We start from the raw sequence: 22797 nt of genomic DNA on the forward strand, positions 1-22797 counted from the left end.
CAGCTTGGAGGCTGGGATAGAGATCTAGAAGGGTCTGAACACTTTTCCACTGATCCATCACATGAGCTGAATGAATGATCTTACCCTCACTGTTATGACATATTTGTATAATATAATACGTATACTTATGGGGCACAGATCACAGTGGCAACTGGAAAGACAAAGATGGATGAGGACAGGAGGGGCAAGGCAGTTCTTTGCTACCCAACAAGGAACAAGAAGCACCAGCTGACTTACCTGTACTGTATTGTTTCTGAAGTGGTTGAAGCTCTCAGCTTTGTCATTAAAATTCTAACTATGTTAAACAGAAATACAAAATTGATCTGGAAAAGAAGGAAGAGAGGGGAAAAAAGTAAGATTGGTGAGTCAAACAGAGACTTAAACGATAAGATACACCTTAAAAGGCACATTTTGCAGTTCCAATCTGATCACACCCAGCCTCCTGGCTTTATCGCTGATTGCAGCAGTTACCAGAAATACCAGATAATGCAGCAAATACCCAACAGTTATTAATCCCTTCAGAACAGAAATGAAAATGTAGAACAAAATGGATGGCCCCAGCAAGTAGATTTGTTTTCAGACCCCTTTACTCTTTCCATGGGTGCCACAAGGAGGTGAGGGTGGGCTTAGTTTGGCTCTTTGCACCTGACTCTGGCTCAGCTCACCCAAGCTTCCTGCATGGTGTATCTGGCAGCTCTGTGGTGTGCTGACATGGCAGGCTGTAATGGCTCCCCAGACCCAAAGTACAAGACTGCAGTGCAGAGATCCAAATATAAAGCTAGTCACACCAGACTCCCAATAGATTCAATGGAGTCTGTTCACTGCACTCTACAAGATACATTTAAAACAGAGCAGATGAATCGCACTTGCAAATACATGGTGGTTTTTTTGTTGTTTTTTTGCACTGTCTCTAAATGTGAGACAATGGATTTATCATTTCCCTTTTTAATCTGCTGAGCCGGGTAATGATTATTTCCATTATAATATCACTGCTGAGAATTGAGATTTGCTCTAATCGCTGCTTTAGCATATGCTGGTGAGTTTCTTATACAAGCTTCCTCCCAGTGTAAACAAGAAAGAGGAAAAAAACAAATCTGAAAAGAAGATTCTGAATTATAGACTGTGATCTGCAGAGGAATTTGGCACCTAGAAGCAATCTGGGTGTTGCTTCCAGCACAATGTAGGGAAGCCTGCAACATCCTGATTTGTCTCAAATCTATTGGTGATGTATTCGGTCAGAACTGCAGAACAGTTATCTCTGGATTGCTGAGGTCACAACCTAAGCTTGTGAGAGAAGATGTTTATCAACATATTTATCTCTCATTTCCAGAGTCCAAGGACTCCTGCCATTCTGTAGTCTGTGAACGGAACAATTCTGACCGCCTTTCAACTATTTATGAGTGTTGTATCAGAGATGCTAATATAAAGGTGTTGTCAAAATATGCTCTTTATTTTCCTCAATGAAATGTGATATATTTCCATGATTACAATATCTTGGCATCCATCAAAGCATTCCCTGTGGTTACTGTGGTATTATTTATGACAAATAGTGCAGTAAGCACTCAATGGGAGACTGGCAGCATTGGGAATCTTGTACATTAAATGCTTATTACGTGAGATAGCAAAATGCTGCTCTAAGACCAAAATGTTGCTCTAAGAACACAATATTGCTCTAGGAGTTATATGGCATTTTAAAAAGTGATTTTCTTAGCAGAGCAGGGCCACAGGGAGCCCAAGGAATAAATAAAACAGTGCAGTTTTTATACGTGTTCTTACTAGAATTGTCCTTGTTGTATTTCAGAACTTCATAGAATCATCACCAAATCATAGAATGGCCTGTGTTGAAAAGGACAACAAAGCTCACCCAGTTCCAAACCCCTGCTATGTGCAGGGCTGCCAACCACCAGACCAGGCTGCCCAGAGCCACATCCAGCCTGGCTTTGAATGCCTGCAGGGATGGAGCATCCACAGCCTCCTTGGGCACTTAAAGTCAACTGTTTCTCACTTCAGTCATCAGACTGGTTTGGTGTGAATCTCAAACTCTTCACATTCATGCCTGCATCATCCTTCAGTATCAGAAATCTTTGGACTCTACTGAGGGGAAGGAGGTGGGGGCACCCACAGAAAGAAAATCTTTACCTCTGGAATTAAACTACCAAGTATTGTGGTTCTTCATCAGCTCACAGTCAGGTCTGCGTCACTTCTATCAAGAAGGCAAAATAGGCATTGATCAAAAACTTGTCACTTTTGCAGTCATAATGGAAGGTGCCGGATGGAATCATAGACTCCTGTGCAATGGTAGGTTTCAAATATGAGGACTAATCACATGGGATTGACACGATGAACTGGACTGGAGAAAGCATTTCAAGTTTCAAGAGTTCTAGTTTCATGTGACAGCAGGGAACAGAAAGTCGAATTGCCATAGGCTGCATCAGAAAGATTAGGATTTCTGATCTTTGAAATTAAATTGTGTTGTGTTATTCATCAGTCCAGAAGGAGAATTGTGAGCTGAAAATTTTGAGAGTTATTTCACCAGGGATACTCTTATTCTATATAAATCAATTTTTCATTCCCTCACTCTTTCCCCTAAGCTTCCCCATTCAAGGGCTGTCGAAATAAACCAGTGCTGACATACAGAAAAGATGTATTAATACTTCTCACCTAGACTTTCGTGTGTGCTTGCCCTGATCCCTGGTGACAGCTGGTTTGCTCATCTTGTTGGCAGCATTAATACTGACTCCCAATGGAGGCCACAATGATGGTACTGTCCAAGGTACTCACTCATAGGTGAGGGCTACAGGTGGCACTAGCACATGTGACAGCAACAGGAATGCAGATACATCAGTGCTCACTGTAAAAGGCTGCCCAGGTGTCAGAGGAAGGTCCACTAGGGCCTTTTTAACATTTACTGGCAAAGAGGAACAGTGAGGCCTGAACAGGTTTTGGGAAAAAGTGGTGCTTGGGCTTCGAAGAGTCACCCACACAAAGTCATCCATCCCAAGTGAAATCTCACATCATTTGGGGGCATCCCACCCAAGTTTCAGTGAAGTGAGCATGGCTGTACCTCCTGTGGGTCTGTGTCAATATGCTATATGAAAGCTTCTAAGATGTTCAGTGGTGCCAACACTAGGGCTTCCTTTTTGTCTACATCTTCATTTCATTGGGAGGTTTTTAAGAGCCGGAACAGGACAACATCAGAGTTCAGCAAGCAGAAAATTGCAGGACAAAAATGCAAGTGCGTAACATTGAAATTAATTTTTTTCAGTTTTTGCCTACCAGAAGCACACTTGATTGTGTTCCATTTTACTGATTGCTATTAAAAGACCATTACAGAAGGACACGTGGCTCATTTGCACCTATTAGTAGCACTCAGAAGTCTAATCTGAAGATTGATTTTCAACACATAATCAGATGGATTTTATAATCCATTCGTCTATGGTGGATCTCATATCACAGCTCACAGGGATGCATTTAATTCATAGTTTGAGTTCATCCTGGAGAGAAGACAATCCGGGAATCCAACAGGGAACAGACTGCGGCATGTAGCATGATGTGGTAGTCCTTGAAAGGAAAATGGAGCTGTTTTCTCAGCTGGAGCAGAACCACACATTTCTAGTAGCAATCTGAATGAGTCTGATTTAGAAGCATGGAACATCAGGTCTCTGGTGTTTATTCCGTATGTATGTACGTATATACACAGTAGCAACTCAAAGGAAAAAAGAGCTTACCACTGAAAAGCGAGTTTTCCTAGAAAAAAGCCTCTGTTCTGCACCCAGAGAAGTACACAGTTATCTGTTAAGGACTTTTCTTGTTGTTATTATTGCAGTTCTGTGTCAACACATTAATTTCTCTCAGAACTGGGCAGCTCTAACAAAACCGCACACATCAATTCTGTTAATGGAGACTGATGAATGGATATCTAAGAGAAGCAGTGATGACAGCCAGCGCATCCTTTTTATTTGTCTTTAATCTGATTTGATATTTTTATTCAGTTCTGTTTATATAACACATTTTCTGCTTCACAATGGAAAAGAGAATTAAGGATTTTTCCCTTGATATGCACTGGCAGATAAAATCAGTCCAAAGGCAAGATCCGGAATATAGCATAAAAGAACTTCTTTCTTATTCTCTCACTGTTATTTGTGGTGTGCTAAGAATATCCTTATTGCTGGAATAAGACCATCTCCAGTTACAGCTGGGAAAGAAGTAGCTTTCATTACTTGCCAGGACTTTGGAGGTTTCTTGTTTCCTTTCCCGAACTGGGATGAAAATTCTGAGCTCAAGAATAGTTTTATAAGTCAGTGATCCAGAAAGCACTCGGACCACCTGTTTTGGCAGAGATCAATTTTAATCTGAATTTTTAAACCTGGAAGACCTTCTGAAGCAAAAATAAACTTCGCAGCGAAAGGTTGTGGTTATGAAAAACGCACAAAAAAGCAGATCCCATTTGAGTGTAAATTCAGCTCCCTCAGAGAGATGAAATAGCCAAAATATTCCAAGAAGCATGAAAGAGTACCAAGGCTTCTTTGCAGTTTTCATTAAAATCAAGAACTTAAATGCTTTTCCTCTCTTTTGAGAGTTTAATGGGCAGTTAGCATTTATTTTCCTCATTTCTGTTGGGCTTCTTATTTTATGCTTCGCAGAAAGCTGGTATTTCTATGCTTCCCAGAATGCTTGCTCCTCCTCCTCACTCCCAGGAAATGTAAATATTAACCTACTTAGCCTTTGCATTTTTATGCGATGTGGTAAAATTCTCCCCAGGATTAAGTAACCCGAATTAGCATCAAAGCAGTCATCTTAGCTGGAGCTCAAACGAAAAGTCTGCCAGTTAATGCCTCTTTTTAATTGCTCTATCATACTGTCGTGACATGATTCTCAGAGAGGCCTCTTACTACTGGAGTTCCCCTACTGGAGATCATGGGCACTATAATGTCTCCTTTTGCCATGCAGCGAAGTGATGGAAAATGCATTCTGATCAGGAATAATGAGATGTGATTAAGAGGAGCGAGACATAATACAGTGGATGGTTAGGAACAGGGAGTCAATGGATGAGTCTCTCTAGGACAGCAGTGAAAGACCAATGCTTTGGGCCAGCACAGCAGGACTGCCTACATCCTGAAGGCTGTATGGGATAGAATGGAGTTTTGGTGGGGAAAAGGTGGTAAATGAATGGCTAATTCCCTACCTAATGTCTGTGTTACAATGAGCACACAGACACCCATCTTTGTCCATACTTTGACCCAAACATCAAATCCAACTCCAGCTGCAGTTGGGATGACAAATTAGCATATTATCTCTATCTTAATGGAACACAGACACGAGACATGCTTGCAAACCAGTGAAAATGATGATAAATGTGATGATAAACACAGATATGTCACAAGTTTGCAAGGCACGAACTACAATCATCTTAGCAGTGGAAGAACTAGAAATCTGTGTAGAAAAGTAAATTAAAAGAAAATCAATAGGTAGAACTAATCAGCAACCCAGGGGCTGAGAAACATCATACAGTAGTCAGTAAGAGGAAGGGAAAATGGAAGACAGAACAAAAACAATAAAAGTAGAAGAAAAAATCCTCTGTCTCAGAGCATGGTGTTGAATTGCAAGAACAGAAGTGAGAAAAGTCGATGGAAACTAATAAAATATTCAGAGAAGCAATTATATTGGCAATAAAGACGTTTGTGAAGAACTAGGAGATGCTCTTCAGAGAAAGAAAACATGAAATGCATATAAATGCATACATAGGCACACTGCTTCTGCAATTAAAGTGAGAGACTAAGACAAAGGATGGGGAAAATATTGAGTCACATCAAACAGCTGTTATAACCTGTTGTATTGAAACATCCTTTGCACCATTGGGAAATATCCTCTCAAATAAATTGTTTAAATTGTCACCATTCCTTTACTTCTATTGGAAGATGAGTCATGTATGTCATAAACTTAACATACTGGTAGTCAGGTTCTGGAAGGAATTCAGCAATTCTCCAAAGGATTCTGTAGAAATCTGGCTAAGTTTGGATGGAATAGCACCACATAAGAAAATACAAGAAAGAAAATGCAGGGATGTATATAATCTGTTTTCTCAATGGAGAGAGGCCAGCAGTGGATTTATGCAGGCTGACAGGGTATTAAGCTACTCAGGATAGCAAAAATAAAAGCTGACTGCAGAGAGTTGTGCAGGGAGTCACAGTAGTAAGTGAACTGTGACACATGAAACCACATGACATAAAGTTAAATGCAATGGGGAAGTAAAGCAATCTTCAGTTCACATGAAGAATTATGAGCTCTGGGTATTTTAATTAAAGAAAGAAATGAGCTAATTCCCTGAAAATTTCCTCTCAGTTCCCCGTAGCACTCAAGAAAAGAAACAAAACTTGTTTGGAATTATTAGAAAGAAAGAAAGAAAATAATAAAACAGAAGAAGATGCTGCTACAAAAATCCACTGGCATGGTTGAGCACTGTGGCAAACTTTGATCAACCCCCCCCAAATCACAGCATGGCTGGGGTTGGAGGGGACCCTGAAGTCCACTCAGTCCCAGCCCCTGCCTTAAACTGACTTCTCCTTATCAGACCAAGCTGCCCACAGCCCATCCAGCCTGGCCTGGGGCACCTCCAGGGATGGGCACCTTCAGCTCTCTGGGCACCAATGCCAGTGCCTCACCATAGGAACAAATTTCTTCCTAATGCCCAATCTAAATCTGCCTTCTGTTAGTTTGAAACCATTCCTCCATGTCCTATCACTATGGCTGCTATCAGGTATCTGCACAGCCTTCAGTTCTCCAGGTTGAGCAGCCCCAGCATTCTCAGCACCAAATGCTACATCACTGCTAATAAGCACATCACACAGACCACACATCAGCTGTTTCATGGTCAAGATCGTTCTAATGGTGAACCCATTTTCTTAAGGGCATTTCGCTCTTCTACAGCATCCAGGGATCTCAAGGCACTTCATGACGGAAGAGAAGTGTCATTAAGTTTGCTTTATGGCTGGAGAATCTGAGACCCAGAGCAGCAACATCACCTCTTCAATAGAAAAAAATCCTAAATACTTGAAATGCCTGCTTGAAAAGCTGAAAATGCAACAGTCTGAGAAGCATCGCAGCGCGGTTCACATCTGGGGTCAGTTCACAACAGCAGCTAATGAGGAAAAACGCATCTCGGTTAGCCACCCCTGGAGCCTGTTTGCTGAGGTTCTTCCTCCAGTCTTGCTGTGTTTTCATGGTTCACCAGCTCTTCGACAGGGATTACATTTAAAATTGCACGTAACTAATGCATTTTTTCTTAATAAATTCATGCTGAAATTCAATTCCCTGGCATACATTTCCAGCCCGTTGCCCCTTCTTTCAGGCAGGGATGTATGATTAAAACTTGTTTACGCCATTCTGTGGAAAGATACCACAATAACAACACTAAAAAATAACAATTAAAAACCCCCGCTATATTGAACAGAAAATAACCAACAGTGTCATTTTCTAGTTTTATCAGAAATTGAATCTCAGAGCATTCGGTGCACTGAATGGCTCAGTCTCTCCCAGGATATGTTGAAACCAATGCAGGCTCAGGAATTAAACACCGAAGAATGACTAAGTGCATTTTCTCCTTCACAATCTTTGTCACAGGTTCCTAGGTTCACAATTCATACCCAACTTCTTTTGTCTCTGGAACTGTTTGAATGCAGGTCAATGTTCAAGCTTCTTCTAAAGAAATCAATCAAACAAATGCCTTGTGCATTGTTCAGAGTCCTCATATGCTGGGACATAATGGAGTAATAAGGTATAACGATGAATTTCAGGACAGGCATCATGATCAAAAAGGCTTTATTCTCAGCCAACCTAAATTTTCCCCGGTAACGATCAGATCTGTTCCTTGGTGTCATGCTTTATCGGACCACAGCAGTCCAGTGCATAGAGACAAATGAGAGATCAAAACCAGTGGAAATAACTTTTGACAGATGAAATCCCATCTTTTAAAGAGGCTCAGGATCTTTAGAAGTACTTTCCATCCCTCTGGAACTGAGAATATTTAGCAACAAGAGCATTCCGGTCATACTGTACTGAAGGATGTGGTTTGGTGGGAAATATTGGTGGATGGTTGGACTGGATGATCTTAGAGGTCCTTTTCAACCTTGTTGATCCTATGATTCTATATTGGCATGGGCTGGTATAATGACGCCTCTTGAAGAATACGATTCTGGTTTTGTCTAACAAGTGACCAGGACTCAGCTGAGTTGTACGCTGGGCATTTGGTTCTCAACTAACCGAAAAATACAATTATCTGCATTAGCAAAAGCTTCATTCTCCGTGCGTGAAACCAATTTTAATGGCCACAGGCTGAGTGCGTGCATATGGACTGGTAATCTAATGGCATTTTAAGACTGAGCCCTCATTTGGGAATATAACATTGATTTCTTCTAGTAGCATTTATATCTCCTCATCTTCCCAGCTGCTCACAGAATCAATCCTGGATGTCCTTTGGTAAAACATGAAACTCAGCCTACCCAACACTTTTAGTTCTTCATTAGTTCAAATCCAACTGTAGCTGTAACTGAACAAGGCCAGGGGAAGAGCTGTGTTGTTTTTAAAAGCTTTGTGCCCTCCATTTCTAATGGCCACTTCTCAGTTACAGACAGAGGAAAGCAGGCAGCTGGATGCAGTACTTTGCTCCCATCTGTGATAAGGCAGAGGAAGAGGTAACGTGTTTGACTGTGTTACCATGGTACACAGCAGACACTAAATTTCAGTGCTTTCATTTTAGCACTTCTCACAGCATCCTTGATAGGGTCAGCAACTCTAATAACAGTAAGCAGGCTGCATCCAAAGCAGCACGACCAGCAGGGTGAGGGAGGGGATCCTGCCCCTCTGCTCTGTGCTGTGAGAGCTCACCTGGAGCACTGCATCCAGATGTAGAATGCCCAGTAGAGATGTGGACCTGCTGTAATGCATCCAGAGGAGGGTCACAAAAATGATTCCAGGGATGGAACACCTCCCTACAGGGACAGGCTGAGAGAGCTGGGGCTGTGCACCATGGAGAAGAGAAAGCTCTGGGGAGAGCTGACAGCAGCCTGTTGGTATTGAAAGGGGGGATGTGAGAAAGTGGACAGACTCTTTAGCAGGGTCTGTTGTGACAGGACAAGGGAAAACGGTTTCAAACTAAAAGAGGGGTGATTTAGATTGCACATCAGGAAGCTTATTACAATAAGGGTAATGAAGCACTGGCACAAGTTGCCAAGAGAGGTGGTGGATGCCCCATTGCTGGAGACACTCAAGGTCAGGCTGGATGGGACTCTGAGCACCTGATGGAGCTGTGGGTGTCCCTTTTCACTGCAGAACTGGACTAGATGACCTTTAGAGGACTCTTCCAGCTCAAAAGATTTTGTGATTCTAAGCGATGCTTGACTCATTATGTACAGTTTAACTTGCATAACAATCACAACATGAGCCTGTCAGCTTGCTTCAACACATTGCAAAGCCACGCATCCTTAATTACAAACACAAGACTCAACAGTTATTTAAAGAAGAGCCAAAAACCACAACACATTTTGGTAATCAGGGCTGTACTGGAACATGAGTTTTTAGGTACCTTCTGATGGGAAGAAGCATGAGGAAAACAAAGAAAGGGCTTTACCTTATGTGACATGCCTACATTTTATCAGCTGCTCCCTACCCCACTGTACAGCTTCTGTTGCTGGCTTATTAGTGCTTTAATTAGAACTCAAGTGCAAGCCCATGTGAAATGGTTTAATAGGTCAGGTTCGTCAGTTGGTTGGTCACTAGCTTGCTAAGGCAGAGAAAATGGCCTGCATAGACAGAGCCTCCAACTGTTCTCCCATTTGTCATCCCTCTCTGGTGACATTATGGGGAAGAAAAAGTTATTCTTATGATTCTGACCTACCTGTGGTATCCAACCAGCAGTGACATGCAAGGATTTTACAGATCTCATGGATTTCTAGAGAGACACAAAGGATCTATGGTAGACCCACAGTTTCCATCTACACGTGAGGTGATCTATTTGCCTCATCCTAACAATTAATTCAGCAATTAGCTTTCCTACATCCAGGTTAGGAAACATTTAGATTAGTAGCTGGCTTCCTCAGCAACAGAGAAGCTGTTTTCATGCAGAATCACATGAAAAGCACAGACCTAACAAGGTGAGAGCTCAAGGCTTAACTTTGAAATAGCTTCTTAGCCTTGAAAAAGCTCTGAGGCATTTATACCTTTATACCCACTCCATGGAGGCTGGAGCAGCATAAAGGACAGTTACACCCTTTCTTGGTGCCCTAAGTGAAAGGGAATCCATTGAGCCTGGGAACTCCGCCAGGACAGCTGCCTTCATCCCAGCTGGATCTTAATGCAGAGTGGTAGAAGATTGGCTTTTGTTCAGTATTGTCCCTTCTAATAAGGTTGATCTTGCCCATCCACTCACAGTACGTTCTGGGAAAGCATCGCCGTGTTTATGTGGAAGGTCCAAAATGGTTTATCAATAAGCTTCCAACCCTCTCTGCCTCCTGTTGGTTGGCACAGGACACAGAGCGCTGGCTACCCAGATAAACAGCCTGTTAACTGTGTGCAGCTCTGAGAAGGAAAGTTAAAGTGCGAAGGCCTACATACACTGCAGTAATGGGGATAGAGGAGATGCAGATGACTACACAAGGAAATGCAATTCCTTACCACAATTACTAACATTTTTTTAATCAATGTGCAGGATGGAAGTGATCTAGCTCTCAAGAGCCTCAAGTGGAGAAGCAGACGTGATCACATGCTTACTGTTTTTGATTGTGCTTCCTTTGTATATCCTTCTACAAAGGAAGGCAAACTGCTTTAAGAAGAAAGGAGAGAAGAAGCCCTAAGGTCAAGGAAACAACCAAAAACAGACCACAGCAATTTTTGACCTGCAGTGTTATCTAGCAAGGTGAAGGTGCTTTGCCTTGTTTGTGTCTTATTGCATTTGAAAGTACAAGTGGAACATCACAGGTGCTTATGAAATATCCCTCAATGGAAGATGGCAGTGTCCTTCCACCCACATAAATCCTTACCAGAAGAACAAGAATCACTGGCCCTTGATATATGTAGTCGATATATTTCCCTGGTTCTTTTCCAAACCAGCATCTGCAAGAAACAAAACAAATGAGAAAACTGTTTACAAAAGGAATGAAGGCAGGTTGTAATATCAAGGACACCGTGGAGAGATGTTATCCTCGAACTTCTTTAATTATGTATATAGCTATCAATGGTGGAGTTCTCCTCTACAAAGCCTTCTTTTGTTTTGGACACAGGTCTGATGAGCTCCACTTTCCCAGCCCGTCAGAAAATTAACATTCCAGCTATGTTTTTGATCATTGCCCATATAACTATTTCCAAGAAAAGTGAGAACCTGCTATTAGGCGGACACAAAAGATGTAACCTTCTGGGTCTGAAAGGGGTGAAAGAGAGATTAATTTTAAGGAATAAGTCTGTTATTTGTTGCAGTGCCCAGGCACCCTTCAAGGAAGGGCTATTTTATCAAATGTGTCTCAATTTGCAAGGAAATAATGTCTAAATAAAGTACTGGGTGAAAAAGCATTTCATCCAATTGGCTTTGAACCAAGCTGGTGAACACCAAATTCAGCACTTAGTACAAAGAAATTAAAGCTAGCGAATAAATGATCCAACATTACCAAAAGGGAATTAACTTAGGTTAAATCAAACCAGAAGTAAACCACAGAAACAATGTTCAGGCATAGACTCAATGATTTACACCATTGCGTTGTCCTTGGTGTAGTTTTGTTGCAGTCCAGACAACAGCCAACTCCCAGACAACCCATGGGGAACAAATCTAGAGTTAGTATGATCTAAAGAACCTTCCCAATAGTCTACAGACTACTCAGTTCATTCTGTTTGAACTGTGGTTCCACTAGTGATTCCAAGCTCGTCTAATTTAGTACTACAGACACAGCCACAAAGTCTAGATACTGCTCCCACCAAGCAGGGACAACTTTGCTGCCATGATGCCATTAATGCCCCAAGGCTTATGTCATTGCAGCTCCAGATCTTGTCCCTTAGGAAGTAGGTTTTGAAGTTCAAGTGGCTTTTTCTCTTTGTGAATGCTACGCACAGCAAAAATGATGTCTTCTCTGCATTAGTCTTGCCACTAAAATAAAAGGCTACTGGGGCTGGGGACGTGAAAACAAGGGCAACCACTGAGCCAAGAGGACCACTGATACAGATGCAGATCTGCTTTTACAAACATGAATGACATATTACTTGCAAAATGCTCCTATCAATGTGAACCCAAAGAAACACTGAGACATGCAGTAGGCTTCCAGGAAGACAATTCAGTCCCACAAAACTGTTTGCTTTTCCGTAATATTTTAAGGTTCAAATGAATGACGGGCTTTGAATATTTTATAGGTATAAAACACATCTGTTATTCTCTGGTTCAATGGCTACAAATTAGTTGTAAATTGATAATTTTGCAACTGATCTCCCAAAATCTGGCAGTAAGAGTGAGACTTGGAATACGGTACTTTCTGCAGCCATTTCCTCTTCCAAGAAGAATCCCCAAGGCAGATTTAATAGAATGAAACTTGGATTAGAGAAATGGAAAGAAATGAAATAGAATTTAGTCTAAGATATGCCAAGGCATGAAATGCAACTCTCCAGGACTTGGATTTGAGAGATGTTTTTGAAGGGCATTTTGAGGCGGCTCTTACAGATTGACTGAAAATGGTAGAACCAAAAGCTAATAAGGAGTTTCTAGGAAGCTGGCTGTTCTAGCAGAAGAATTCAAATTGGGACCAATAAGAGACTGAGACATGCAGCCGGGCTCTGTGGGCCTAGGAGAAATCCAAAGAAAATCTGGAAGGGCGCTTGTAGAGCACAAATGAGGTTACAGAGCACAGGCTGCTCACTGATCTCTGGAATTCAAATATTGCTTAGCTGTAAGATCATGCTGAAGAGCAAAATACTGACATGTACTGTCTGAAGCTCAGACCAAGGTTGTATGGATTGAAATAACATGCATATAAACACACCTTCACAAAATTTGAGGGAATCGGGTTGTTGCCAAAATAGGCTTCTACAACACTGGCAAGCTTGACTATCCGGATTCCTTTTGTAGTCAGTAGAGAAAAAAAAGATACTGAAAGCTTTTCTAGGAAGGTGCTCATCTCTTTATGCTGTAATTAGGTTAGTTTGCAATATAAGCATTTCTAATCTGCCCATTAAATCAGTGGAATAAGGACAGAGGATAGGTAAGCTGGTGACATTACATATATCTACATTTATTACGCTGCAATTCACACCTTCAGTCTGAATTACCAGACTGAGGCCTTAGCTGGTTTGTTGAGGACTTTCTCTCATGGTAACTCTTGCTCCAAATCCAACATAAGCCCTTATTCGTACAGTAAAACCTGCACTACATGTTTCTTTAAAACCAAAAAGAGAAATCTGAAACACTGACAGCTACACAGTGCGTCAGAATTTTAATCCCAGCTGTGTGAAATTACATATGTAAAAGCCATTTTCTTTTTCATCTCTGCAAGAGTAAACAAACACTCCCTCGATACTGAAGAGCAATTGTGCATTATTCTAACCTTTCAAGCTACCATGAGTTGCATAACATGAACCCCAGTTCAGGATCCAAACAACTCACATTACAGTTTAAATGAAATATCATGTGCTTGAGAAGATGATCGACTATTTATGACAGCTGACAGGCTCTCAGCAACTGGTTCACTTCTTGTTTTGCTCCAGTTCATTCACTTTGCTGGGTCTGTCCTCCATAGACATTACTACAAACGTGAACAGTAGACTTCGCTTAATATCCTTTGCAGCCTAGGTACCAAACAACATTTGGAACAGTGAATAGCATCACTTTGTCCTTCTCTACCTGTTGTCAGTATTACGCATCATTCTTCCTTTCACAATGCCACACTGTGCTTAATCTGGGCGAGTTACACTTCACTGCTGAAAGGTGGCATGCATGTCAGTATAAACTTATCGTGTCTTTCTTTTGATCTAAGTAAGGTACATCAAAGTGAGATTCTTTAACATTCACATTGCATGTGTAGAGGTGATGGTGAAAGGAGGCAGCGGTACCAAAGATGCAGCGGCTTCTCTATCCATCCACCTAGTGTGCATTGTGAGCACAGTAATTCAGCTCTATGCTGTCCTGTGCAAGGCAACAGCTACAAGGAACCTGACCGTGAGACCCAGAACATTAAAATCTTCACTCACACGGAAAAAAGAAACTTGGGAAATTTGGCCATCTGAGGATGCTTGACTTGAACACCTAAGGAATGGATTCCAATTTTCTTCCCATTTTGCAACTACATCATGGATTCCCTCATATGATCACTGCAAGCAGGGATGGTATCACAAAAAACATTTTCCTTGGTGAAAGGGTGTAGTATGACTGTCAGCATGTGCAACTGCTGGGAACTGGTTTACTACCTTCAAAATCACCACTAATGCTATAAACAAGAGATTGGTTGAGGGTTCCAAAGTCACTGGGGAGCAGAGAAGAGGAATTCAGTAGTGCAGAACAGAATTCCTCCCTCAGTGTGGATGCCCACAGCTCAGCCAGTCATCCTAACCATCTCCCTTCTAGACTCCTTTCCCTCTAGGAGAGAGAAATTGTGTGTGTACATCTCATTCATCCAACCTACTTTGGACATCTCCTTCCAGCTGAGATACCATGCACCCCAGTCAGCATTTACTGTTTGGATTGATCACCACTGATCACACCACAGATTAGTGCAGATGCAGACACCTACGAGGCAGACACTTACATTTAATCAGAGAAACACACAGGGTGGTCACACGAATAACAGATTTGCAAAGCAAATAATTCAGTTACGGTTCAGAGAAGTGGGCTGTAACAGCCAGCAGATGTTGATCCGAACACCAGTTGCAAAGCACAAGCTGAGCTATATCTGACCAGTATCAAAGTTTGGGTTAAAAATCCCAACACAGATGCCTGTTTATCTCCCACACCTTCCAATTTCATGCACTTACTGCTTTCAGATGACAGAAACAGAAATGAAAGAGTTCCAACCATCAGACTATTGTTGGCAGGCTGACAACTGAATTCTGCACACCCTTTAACACTCAGCTGTTTCACCAATGCTTTACTCAAGCAGAACTCTCGCTGAAGGAGATTAACCTGACTGTAAATCATACACAAAGCTATCAAATGAGAACACTGGGGTTTGGCAAAGGAGATTTGGGAAAGTATCGATACTTTTAGGAGCTGGCTCAAACAGTGCTCTGAAATTCGAGATTTTTTTGGGTTTAGATGAAGGGGATTTGACCTTTTCTCTTTCCAAACAGTCTGATTTCTAAATTCTTAGTTCAGCCTGTAGGAATTTCCTAATTTATTTAGACAGCCGCATAAACACAAATGTTAGCATCACTTACTGTTCGTTTTCATAATACAGTTTGCCAATGGCCCACGCAATGATGATTGGGCAAGGAATACCTGCAACAACAACACAAGTTCATTATTTAATCGCATCCCATTTATGTAATGATGGTACAGATATAGAGAGAGGCTTGTATGAGCACAGGGAGTCTTGCTTAATGCACTGGAAAACTAAATACAAGTGGTCCTATCTTGGTTTATGTGAGACACTGCAATTGCTGCGGCTTCTTTATGTACTAAAAAATGATATCAACAAGAAAAAAAATTAAGTTCTAGTAAGAAAAGTTAATAAAAATATTAACATAAGTACATGATATTATTTTTCTGCAGGCATTGCCGGAACATTTTGGTTCCTTTATAGGCGATTCTGGTCCCTTTTCATTTTCCTGCAGTTTATATGGCGAAACGTTAAAAGAGAGCATTTAGAGGTGGGTACTGCTTGAATCTTCATTTCCCAGGTTACAAGAAGATGGTAGATTTAGTTGGATCTGGGGATGAAACTCATTTTTCAGCATCTTCCCAGCACTCTTAACCAGACATATTTCATTGAGGACATGCTTGGGAAGTTCCCATCCCCATTTCTCCCTTTCCCTTTAACCTGCCTCGCTGCTCTTGTTCTCATCACTTTAATGCTCAGCCCCATACAGCACCATTTAAACGCACGAGGCACTTACACCATCCTATGAAGAGAAAGACCCATTTCCGCAGCTTATCCGTGGAGTAGGTCATCACTATAGCAGTATGTAAGTAGCAGCCTTCCACAAACATCCAGAAGAAGTTGGTCACCACAAAATAATTGTAGACAGTGGTAATACATCGACACCAAGGCTGGAAAAGAGATAGGAAATAACATCTTGAAACACTGGTAAGCCCATTTTGAAAACTCCATTTCTTACTCTTCCCTTAAAATCAATGACAGAAGTCACTCAAAGGATGCACATTTATACCTGGGACGTGGAACTGTGATATCTAAGCTGCACTTGGGAGCTCTCATCTATGTCTGTGACTTTCTGCTGAGGCTTGGCTTTGAACACAGAATGCAGGAGTCTCGGCACCAAGCATGTATGGATGCTAACATGCCAGGAGATGTGCCCACCTGAGCAGCCTGCAAGCAGCCACATAGAAAGAAGACAAGAGGAGGCAGCCACCTGACTACAGGGGATCTTCCACAGGTACAGCCGTAGCTCGAGGCCATTTCCAAGGACAGCTTGTGAGTGTGAGCATCTCTTAGGCAGTACCACCTACATGCTGAGCAACTCGAGGGAAATTTAAGATAAAAGTTCATGTTGCAGCCCTATTTGACTTCCACTGAAGGGAAGGAGCAATAATGACATTTTAAAGCTACGTCTTTATCAACCACTTCTTCCCCTCTATCCCTGACATTTGTGCTTCAAGTCTATAAGTCGCAGGACTGCGCACATCAGCCCTGAATTTCATCATAACAGAACTGAACTTTCTGGTCAGGCTCAGTGTAGGCAGCTCCTATGTCTGAGTGCAGGGAGAGCACAGCTGTGCAACAGGCAATTAGCCACAGAGAGGCAGATGGTAACATCCCATCAATAAATCATTAAGTAGCTGCTGATGGTGATTTCCATAGCATTACACATAGAAGTCTGGGAAAATTCCTTCCTGGCCAAGCAGGCATTCTATGTATTCCCTGAAGCAGGACGTTAATTGCCTATGTTAGCTGGTAGCACGGATGTCATTTTCGGTCTCACCATTCTCCGGCCTTTTAATTAACTCTACTGAAGAGTTCAAAACTTTTGACCCTCAGTTAATTTCATTTTGGACTTCGTCTGCACGGGGTACTGAGGATCTCTAGGCATTCAGCAGAGCAACAGATGCACTTTCAAACTCAATAGAATTCTGTAGACTGCAAATGTACTGGGCAAGAAACGTGGATGCAAAATGATGGCGCATCCACAAGCGGAGATCACTTCTGTTTCCTGAGCTGCACTAAACAGAGGAAAAGAAGAAACCCTTCTGGGTATGTTACGTCCTGTCATGTCTGTGTAGTTTCATCAAGGTTTGAAATGTATTTTGCCCTGATCCTTTCAATGGGACTTAAAAGAACTCAGCAGAACGTGAACTTGCTTTATTCAAAGCTTAGTGTTAGCAAGTTAGATATTTTTTTTCTCTCCGTGTTTGGCCTAAATGAAGTAGAATGGAAAGGAAGCACTCCCCTCTATTTCTGACTGCTACTGAGCACTCTGGTTCCATTCCTGATTGACTCCCAAACTACTAAGACAGTTCTTCCTAAGGCACTCAGTCTCAGATTTGCATTTGCTGTCTAAGAAGGCATAAGCATGAATTAAATCTTTCCCCATGGCCTCCATCTCATGTAAATGCTCTGATGTGACACCGACACTCTTGTTCTGCCCCTTCCCTCAGCTGTAACACTCACACAGCCTTTCTTCCTTTCAAACCAACCGTACAACTAATTGTACTTCAGCCTGCTGCTCCTCTGTCAGAGCTGAGTGGCATTGCTCCGTGGGTTGTGAACGTGCAGGGCCACATGCAGACCCACACACACGAAGGTTGTCAGATCTCCCTCCGCGCTGTTTCCATAGGAAACCAGAACAAAATGAATTTTAACAACTCCGAGCAATTCCTGTCGGAATCGTGCATTTGTTATTATCGTACAATAAACCCAATTAGCAGAACTCATTAATTTATGCCATTTCATTTGTTTGCCTGAGGATATCCCGGTCCTCTCATGTATCCACCATTCCAGCACTTCCTCTTCTTGATTTATCAGCATCAGCATGACGACTTTGTGCAAAATGTTTTCATGTTGAGTCCTTTATGCTTCTGTAACTGTATGATTTAGTCTCCTCCGATCAGCCCCACAGAGATAATGTGATGAGCTGCCATAAATTACGCTGCTCCCACTGATTTCGGAGGCGTCGTTTTGTGACTTCCATCACAATAAGAGCATGACCACTAAGCTTGTATAAAGCACTCCCCCCAAAAAAGGCTGCAGAGAAAAGGTGAGTAATGGCAAAATGAGCCACGCGAGGATCTGCCTTTGCCTTCGTTGGTTTATGTTCTCCTCAGCACTTTGTGGTGCCATTTTAAGATGTGGCTGAGTCTCAGAGTGCAACGGATTACTCCAAAATAACTGTAAAAATCTTCATTAATATTTGCAGTATTATCCTGAGAGCAAACCACACGGCACAGAACTATCTGTGATAAAGCTCACATCTCACCATCTTTCATAGCCTGAAAATGACAGAATCACAAAGCAAAGAGGGAACTAATGGAAGCTCCATCTTCTTAAAGGAGTATTTCCTTGAACAGTAATGGTTATGCATAGATATGAGAAAAAACTTGGAATGTTGGGTTGTATTTTTATCACGGTGCTGTTGACTTTGCTATTGATTTTTCCAAGAAGTGGGATCACAGAATCATAGAACCATAGAATGGCCTGGGTTGAAAAGGACCACAATGCTCATCCAGTTCCAACCCCCTGCTGTGTGCAGGGTCACCAACCAGCAGCCCAGGCTGCCCAGAGCCACATCCAGCCTGGCCTTGAATGCCTGCAGGGATGGGGCATCCACAGCCTCCTTGGGCAACCTGTTCCAGTGTGTCAACACCCTATGAGTGAAAAACTTCCTCCTAATATCCAACCTAAACCTCCCCTGTCTCAGTTTAAGACCATTCCCCCTTGTCCTGTCACTGTCCACCCTCGTAAACAGTCGTACCTTCTCCTGCTTATATGCTCCCTTCAAATATTGGAAGGCCACAAATCTGACCTTCGAAAAGTTAACCATGGATGATTAAGTGCCCAGCTGACTTCAAACAAATGGATATCTGAGCTCTTCAAAGAAGTTTTCAATTTCTGCTCCTCCAGGAACACACACTGCCTGCTGTCAGAGAGGGATCCAGCTCATACACTATGGGCACTCTAGGCCATTTACTTTCCAAAACGAAACTATGAAGGCTGTGCTCACGCGTGTATCCGTAACACAATGGTAAGTTGTTTATTGTGGAGGCAGCCATGTGGAAACAGTCCTAAAAGCAGAACATTCCACTATACGCATATTACTGAGAACAGTAAAAAACTCTGTAAAAGGGGACTGTCAAAAAGAATGATTCCCCAAGGAAATGTAGAATTATTCCCCAAGAAAAACTGAGAACGAGTATTTTTCTTTATGAGTGAATGCATTTAATCTATTTCTAAATCCTCATGTTACTGGGGCTTTTGGGTAAGGCAAAGCATTGCAGTGCTAGGAAAGGGACTGCTGCCATGTCCTCACTCAAACCAGAGGCATCAGTTGGGAGTTTTGTGAGTGAACAAGAAATAAGAGAAATGGAAATGTGGCGACATCTTGTTTTTATCAAGACAGCTCAGTGCCATGCACAAGTGATGCCCCACTTCTTGCCCCTCTCCAACCTTCCCATTTTTAACTGCGTAGATCTGCCCTGTCCCTTGGAGTGGTCGTTACCCTCAATCACCCATAAGAAAGCTGACTTAGGAAGCAGCAACCTCTTCTTAGCTATTCTGTTGGCTGTGCTAGTCTCCCACTCAACTAAGTGAGCTCATCTCAAAGGATTCGGTCCTCCCCAAAGGATCAAGAGAAGGAGCAGAGCTAAAGCCAAGCAAGCAGCAGGAGCTGGAGTGAAGAGCTTATGTCCCTGGAGGAACGCGTCCCTGGATGCAGCTCATCTCACACAACCTCATAGTGAAGATGGGATTAGCAGAAAAATGGAATCACAAAGATGTAAAGGGGTAAAATTGTTCTGTTTCAGGTCTGATTTCTTTTCTCCTGCAGCATCCCTCAGGCTCCAGACAGAAAGGTGCCTGCTGTCATCAGACAAAGTAGCTGACTGAAAGCCTGAGCAGCCAAAGCAATTATTTCTGTTCCTGTTTGTGGAGGTGTTGTCCTCTGGAATGAATGGGGATTTTTTTTTGCACAGAAATGCAATCACTGCAAGCTGCTGTGACAGGAATATTTGAGAACCTCGATGCTGTGTCTCGAAGCAGAAACATTTGGAAAACCTCAATGGACACTGAAGAACAGAGAGATTTTCTAGGGCAGATTATGACTTCAAAAGTGTTGATATTCAGCATTGAGCAAATAAATGGAAGTTTAGAAAATCTATATTTCTCTTTTTTTCTTACAGTAGCATTAAAAAATGACCTGAGCGTGTGCCCTTTGGTATATTTCTATGCATTGAATGAATTCAGCATCTCAGCTCACCCCCAAACTGCATGCCACACCACCTCCAAGCACTTACTTCATTGCTTTCGTGTATGTTGTGATCTATCATTTGGAGCAGAAACCACATCACATTTCTCAGGATGAACGTGGTGATCAAATTCCAGTGGATAATATTCCGAAGGCATCTGATACTCCTGAACAGGGAAACAGATTGAAAGCATTATATACAGTGAATATATACACATACATACTCAATAGTATATAAAATAAACAGGTTAATTATGTTCACTTGCCAAGCTCCTCGTAATCTATCCCCACCCATTGCCTGTCTTACTCTATGAGAAAGGAGGTTCTTCCTCTCCACGCTCAGCAATGATGGACTGTGAGGATATCTGTAGCACATCCTCACCAACAAGCATTACTGGGCCGGGCCCAATTCTTCCATCTCTGGGTAAATGGCACAGCTATTCCAAAGCCAGAAATTGGACTGTGCAGTGTACAATGAGAAGGCACGATCCAATAGCCCACACAGCTACTGCCTTGGGTCTTTTGTATGCCAAGCAAGCCAGCCTTCTTCATAACAAACATTTTGCTACCATTAAACCCAACTGCATTTTTCCAACGACCTGATTAGTCAACCTGAGGGCCAGAAGCAATTCTGATTGTGTTCCTCAGCCTTACAACCCTCTCAAAGATTTCACAGCAATCCAGCAAAAAAGCCCATGGAAACCCTCCCACATACGACATACTGCAACGTACACAACGATGCTCCGAGGTATAACCCTGCAAACTCAGTGTCAAAACAGCTTCTGAATTTAACAACTCAGGCTGAAAAATCAGTGTTTTCTTTTGTTTTCAGAGCTCCGGTGACTCATGACCGGAGTCAATTTGGAATAAATAAATACATAAATAAGTCCAGCTACTGACATCCATTCACTTTTATGTAGGGTACAAAGCAAAGAGCACTGCTCTCAGCTAACCTATGTTAGCAGGGGACCTGGCAGAGACGTCTCAGTTCTTTGAAAGCTTCACTTCCAGCCAAAGGCTGGCATTCATGGGTAGGCTTTCAAAGCAACCAACACCCACTGCCTGTTGTGTTGAACCCCAAGAACCCACCTGGCTCTAGCCAGACTTGGAAACGTGCTATTAAGTTTTGCTCTTTGTTGAGCATTTACTGCACACAAATGTCCTGCAACTTCTATTCTTCTAAATGTTTTATTTACTTCCACCGGATTAAGGATCAGCAGATTGAGGAAGGAGTTTGAAATGCTACTGCTGGAGATGGGGAAAGGAGCAGGGGACCAAAACTGAGGAAATTCAGGTCAAACAATACAGGTGCACTCATGAAACTAATTGCTTTTGAGAACTCTGGCAGCAAAACAGATTCAGCGCGTTGTGCCTCTGCTAAGATGTAGTTTCATCATCCAGTATGCTAGGACATCACTGCATCTGGCTGGAAGAAGCCTGATTCCCACTAGGGATACAGCGCAGCATCGGACTGGAGAAGAAAACAGGATCAAACCTTATTCTTAGAAAGAGCTTTCCTCCCAGCAGGATCCCAGTCATCAAAATCACCTTCTTTTCTGTTCCTTGGAATACAAAGACAACCCTAGCATACAGAGTGAGGTTACCCCAGGCACGGAATAGTTTTCATTTTTCCTCTTTTGGTTTCTGTGTTTCTGGCTTCTGACCAACACCAGCACAGAAATCAGTGTCCATAATGCAATTCATAGCCAAGGGTAGGAAAAGCATGAGAGGAAAGCGTGTCAGATTCAGGCTGGGCAGGGAGCACTGGCTGCAGTGCACAGCAGTGAGAACTGGTATGTAAGGGAAAAGCTCCTGCCAACCACCTGAACATGTTTCTCTCATGTACTGGAACTGCTGGTGAATATCAGCATGGTTATTTACTATGGATAAAGCATCATGAGGGATACTTGCTGAGATAAGGGTCCCCAGAGCCTACCCATACATTTTGTCTGTGTAGTCAGATATGTAAGAGGTAGGCAGAGGATGAAGGATATTCAACAAAGATACAAAGAAAGAGGAAACCTGCAGTATATGTGGTGTTCGGTGGAGAGACAAAGCCGGCCTGTTCATAATTATCTCAGATCCTGATAAAGAAACTCATAATTCTTGGAGTCGTTTGTCCTCCCCAGGTATCTTCTTGGCCATTGGTAGTTAGAAGCAAGCTTGAACTTATACACCTTAATTTGCTTTGACATGCTATTGTTA

At 42.3% G+C, this 22797-nt stretch overlaps 1 protein-coding gene across 2 annotated transcripts in view; it reads right to left on the minus strand.

Moving 5' to 3' along the window:
- Positions 1–22797, minus strand: part of CRHR2 (corticotropin releasing hormone receptor 2) — a 114333-nt gene that overhangs the window by 15100 nt on the left and 76436 nt on the right. For both annotated transcript variants that reach the window (XM_072329104.1, XM_072329103.1), the window contains 5 exons: positions 20642–20759; positions 16075–16228; positions 15397–15457; positions 11034–11106; positions 238–323 (listed from right to left, as the gene is read on the minus strand). In XM_072329104.1, the coding sequence (XP_072185205.1) occupies positions 238–323; positions 11034–11106; positions 15397–15457; positions 16075–16228; positions 20642–20759 (492 nt within the window). The remainder of the gene's footprint in view (positions 1–237; positions 324–11033; positions 11107–15396; positions 15458–16074; positions 16229–20641; positions 20760–22797) is intronic.

The sequence above is a fragment of the Excalfactoria chinensis genome, chromosome 2 (genome assembly GCF_039878825.1).
Source record: "Excalfactoria chinensis isolate bCotChi1 chromosome 2, bCotChi1.hap2, whole genome shotgun sequence".
In the NCBI taxonomy this organism is placed as follows: Eukaryota; Metazoa; Chordata; class Aves; order Galliformes; family Phasianidae; genus Excalfactoria; species Excalfactoria chinensis.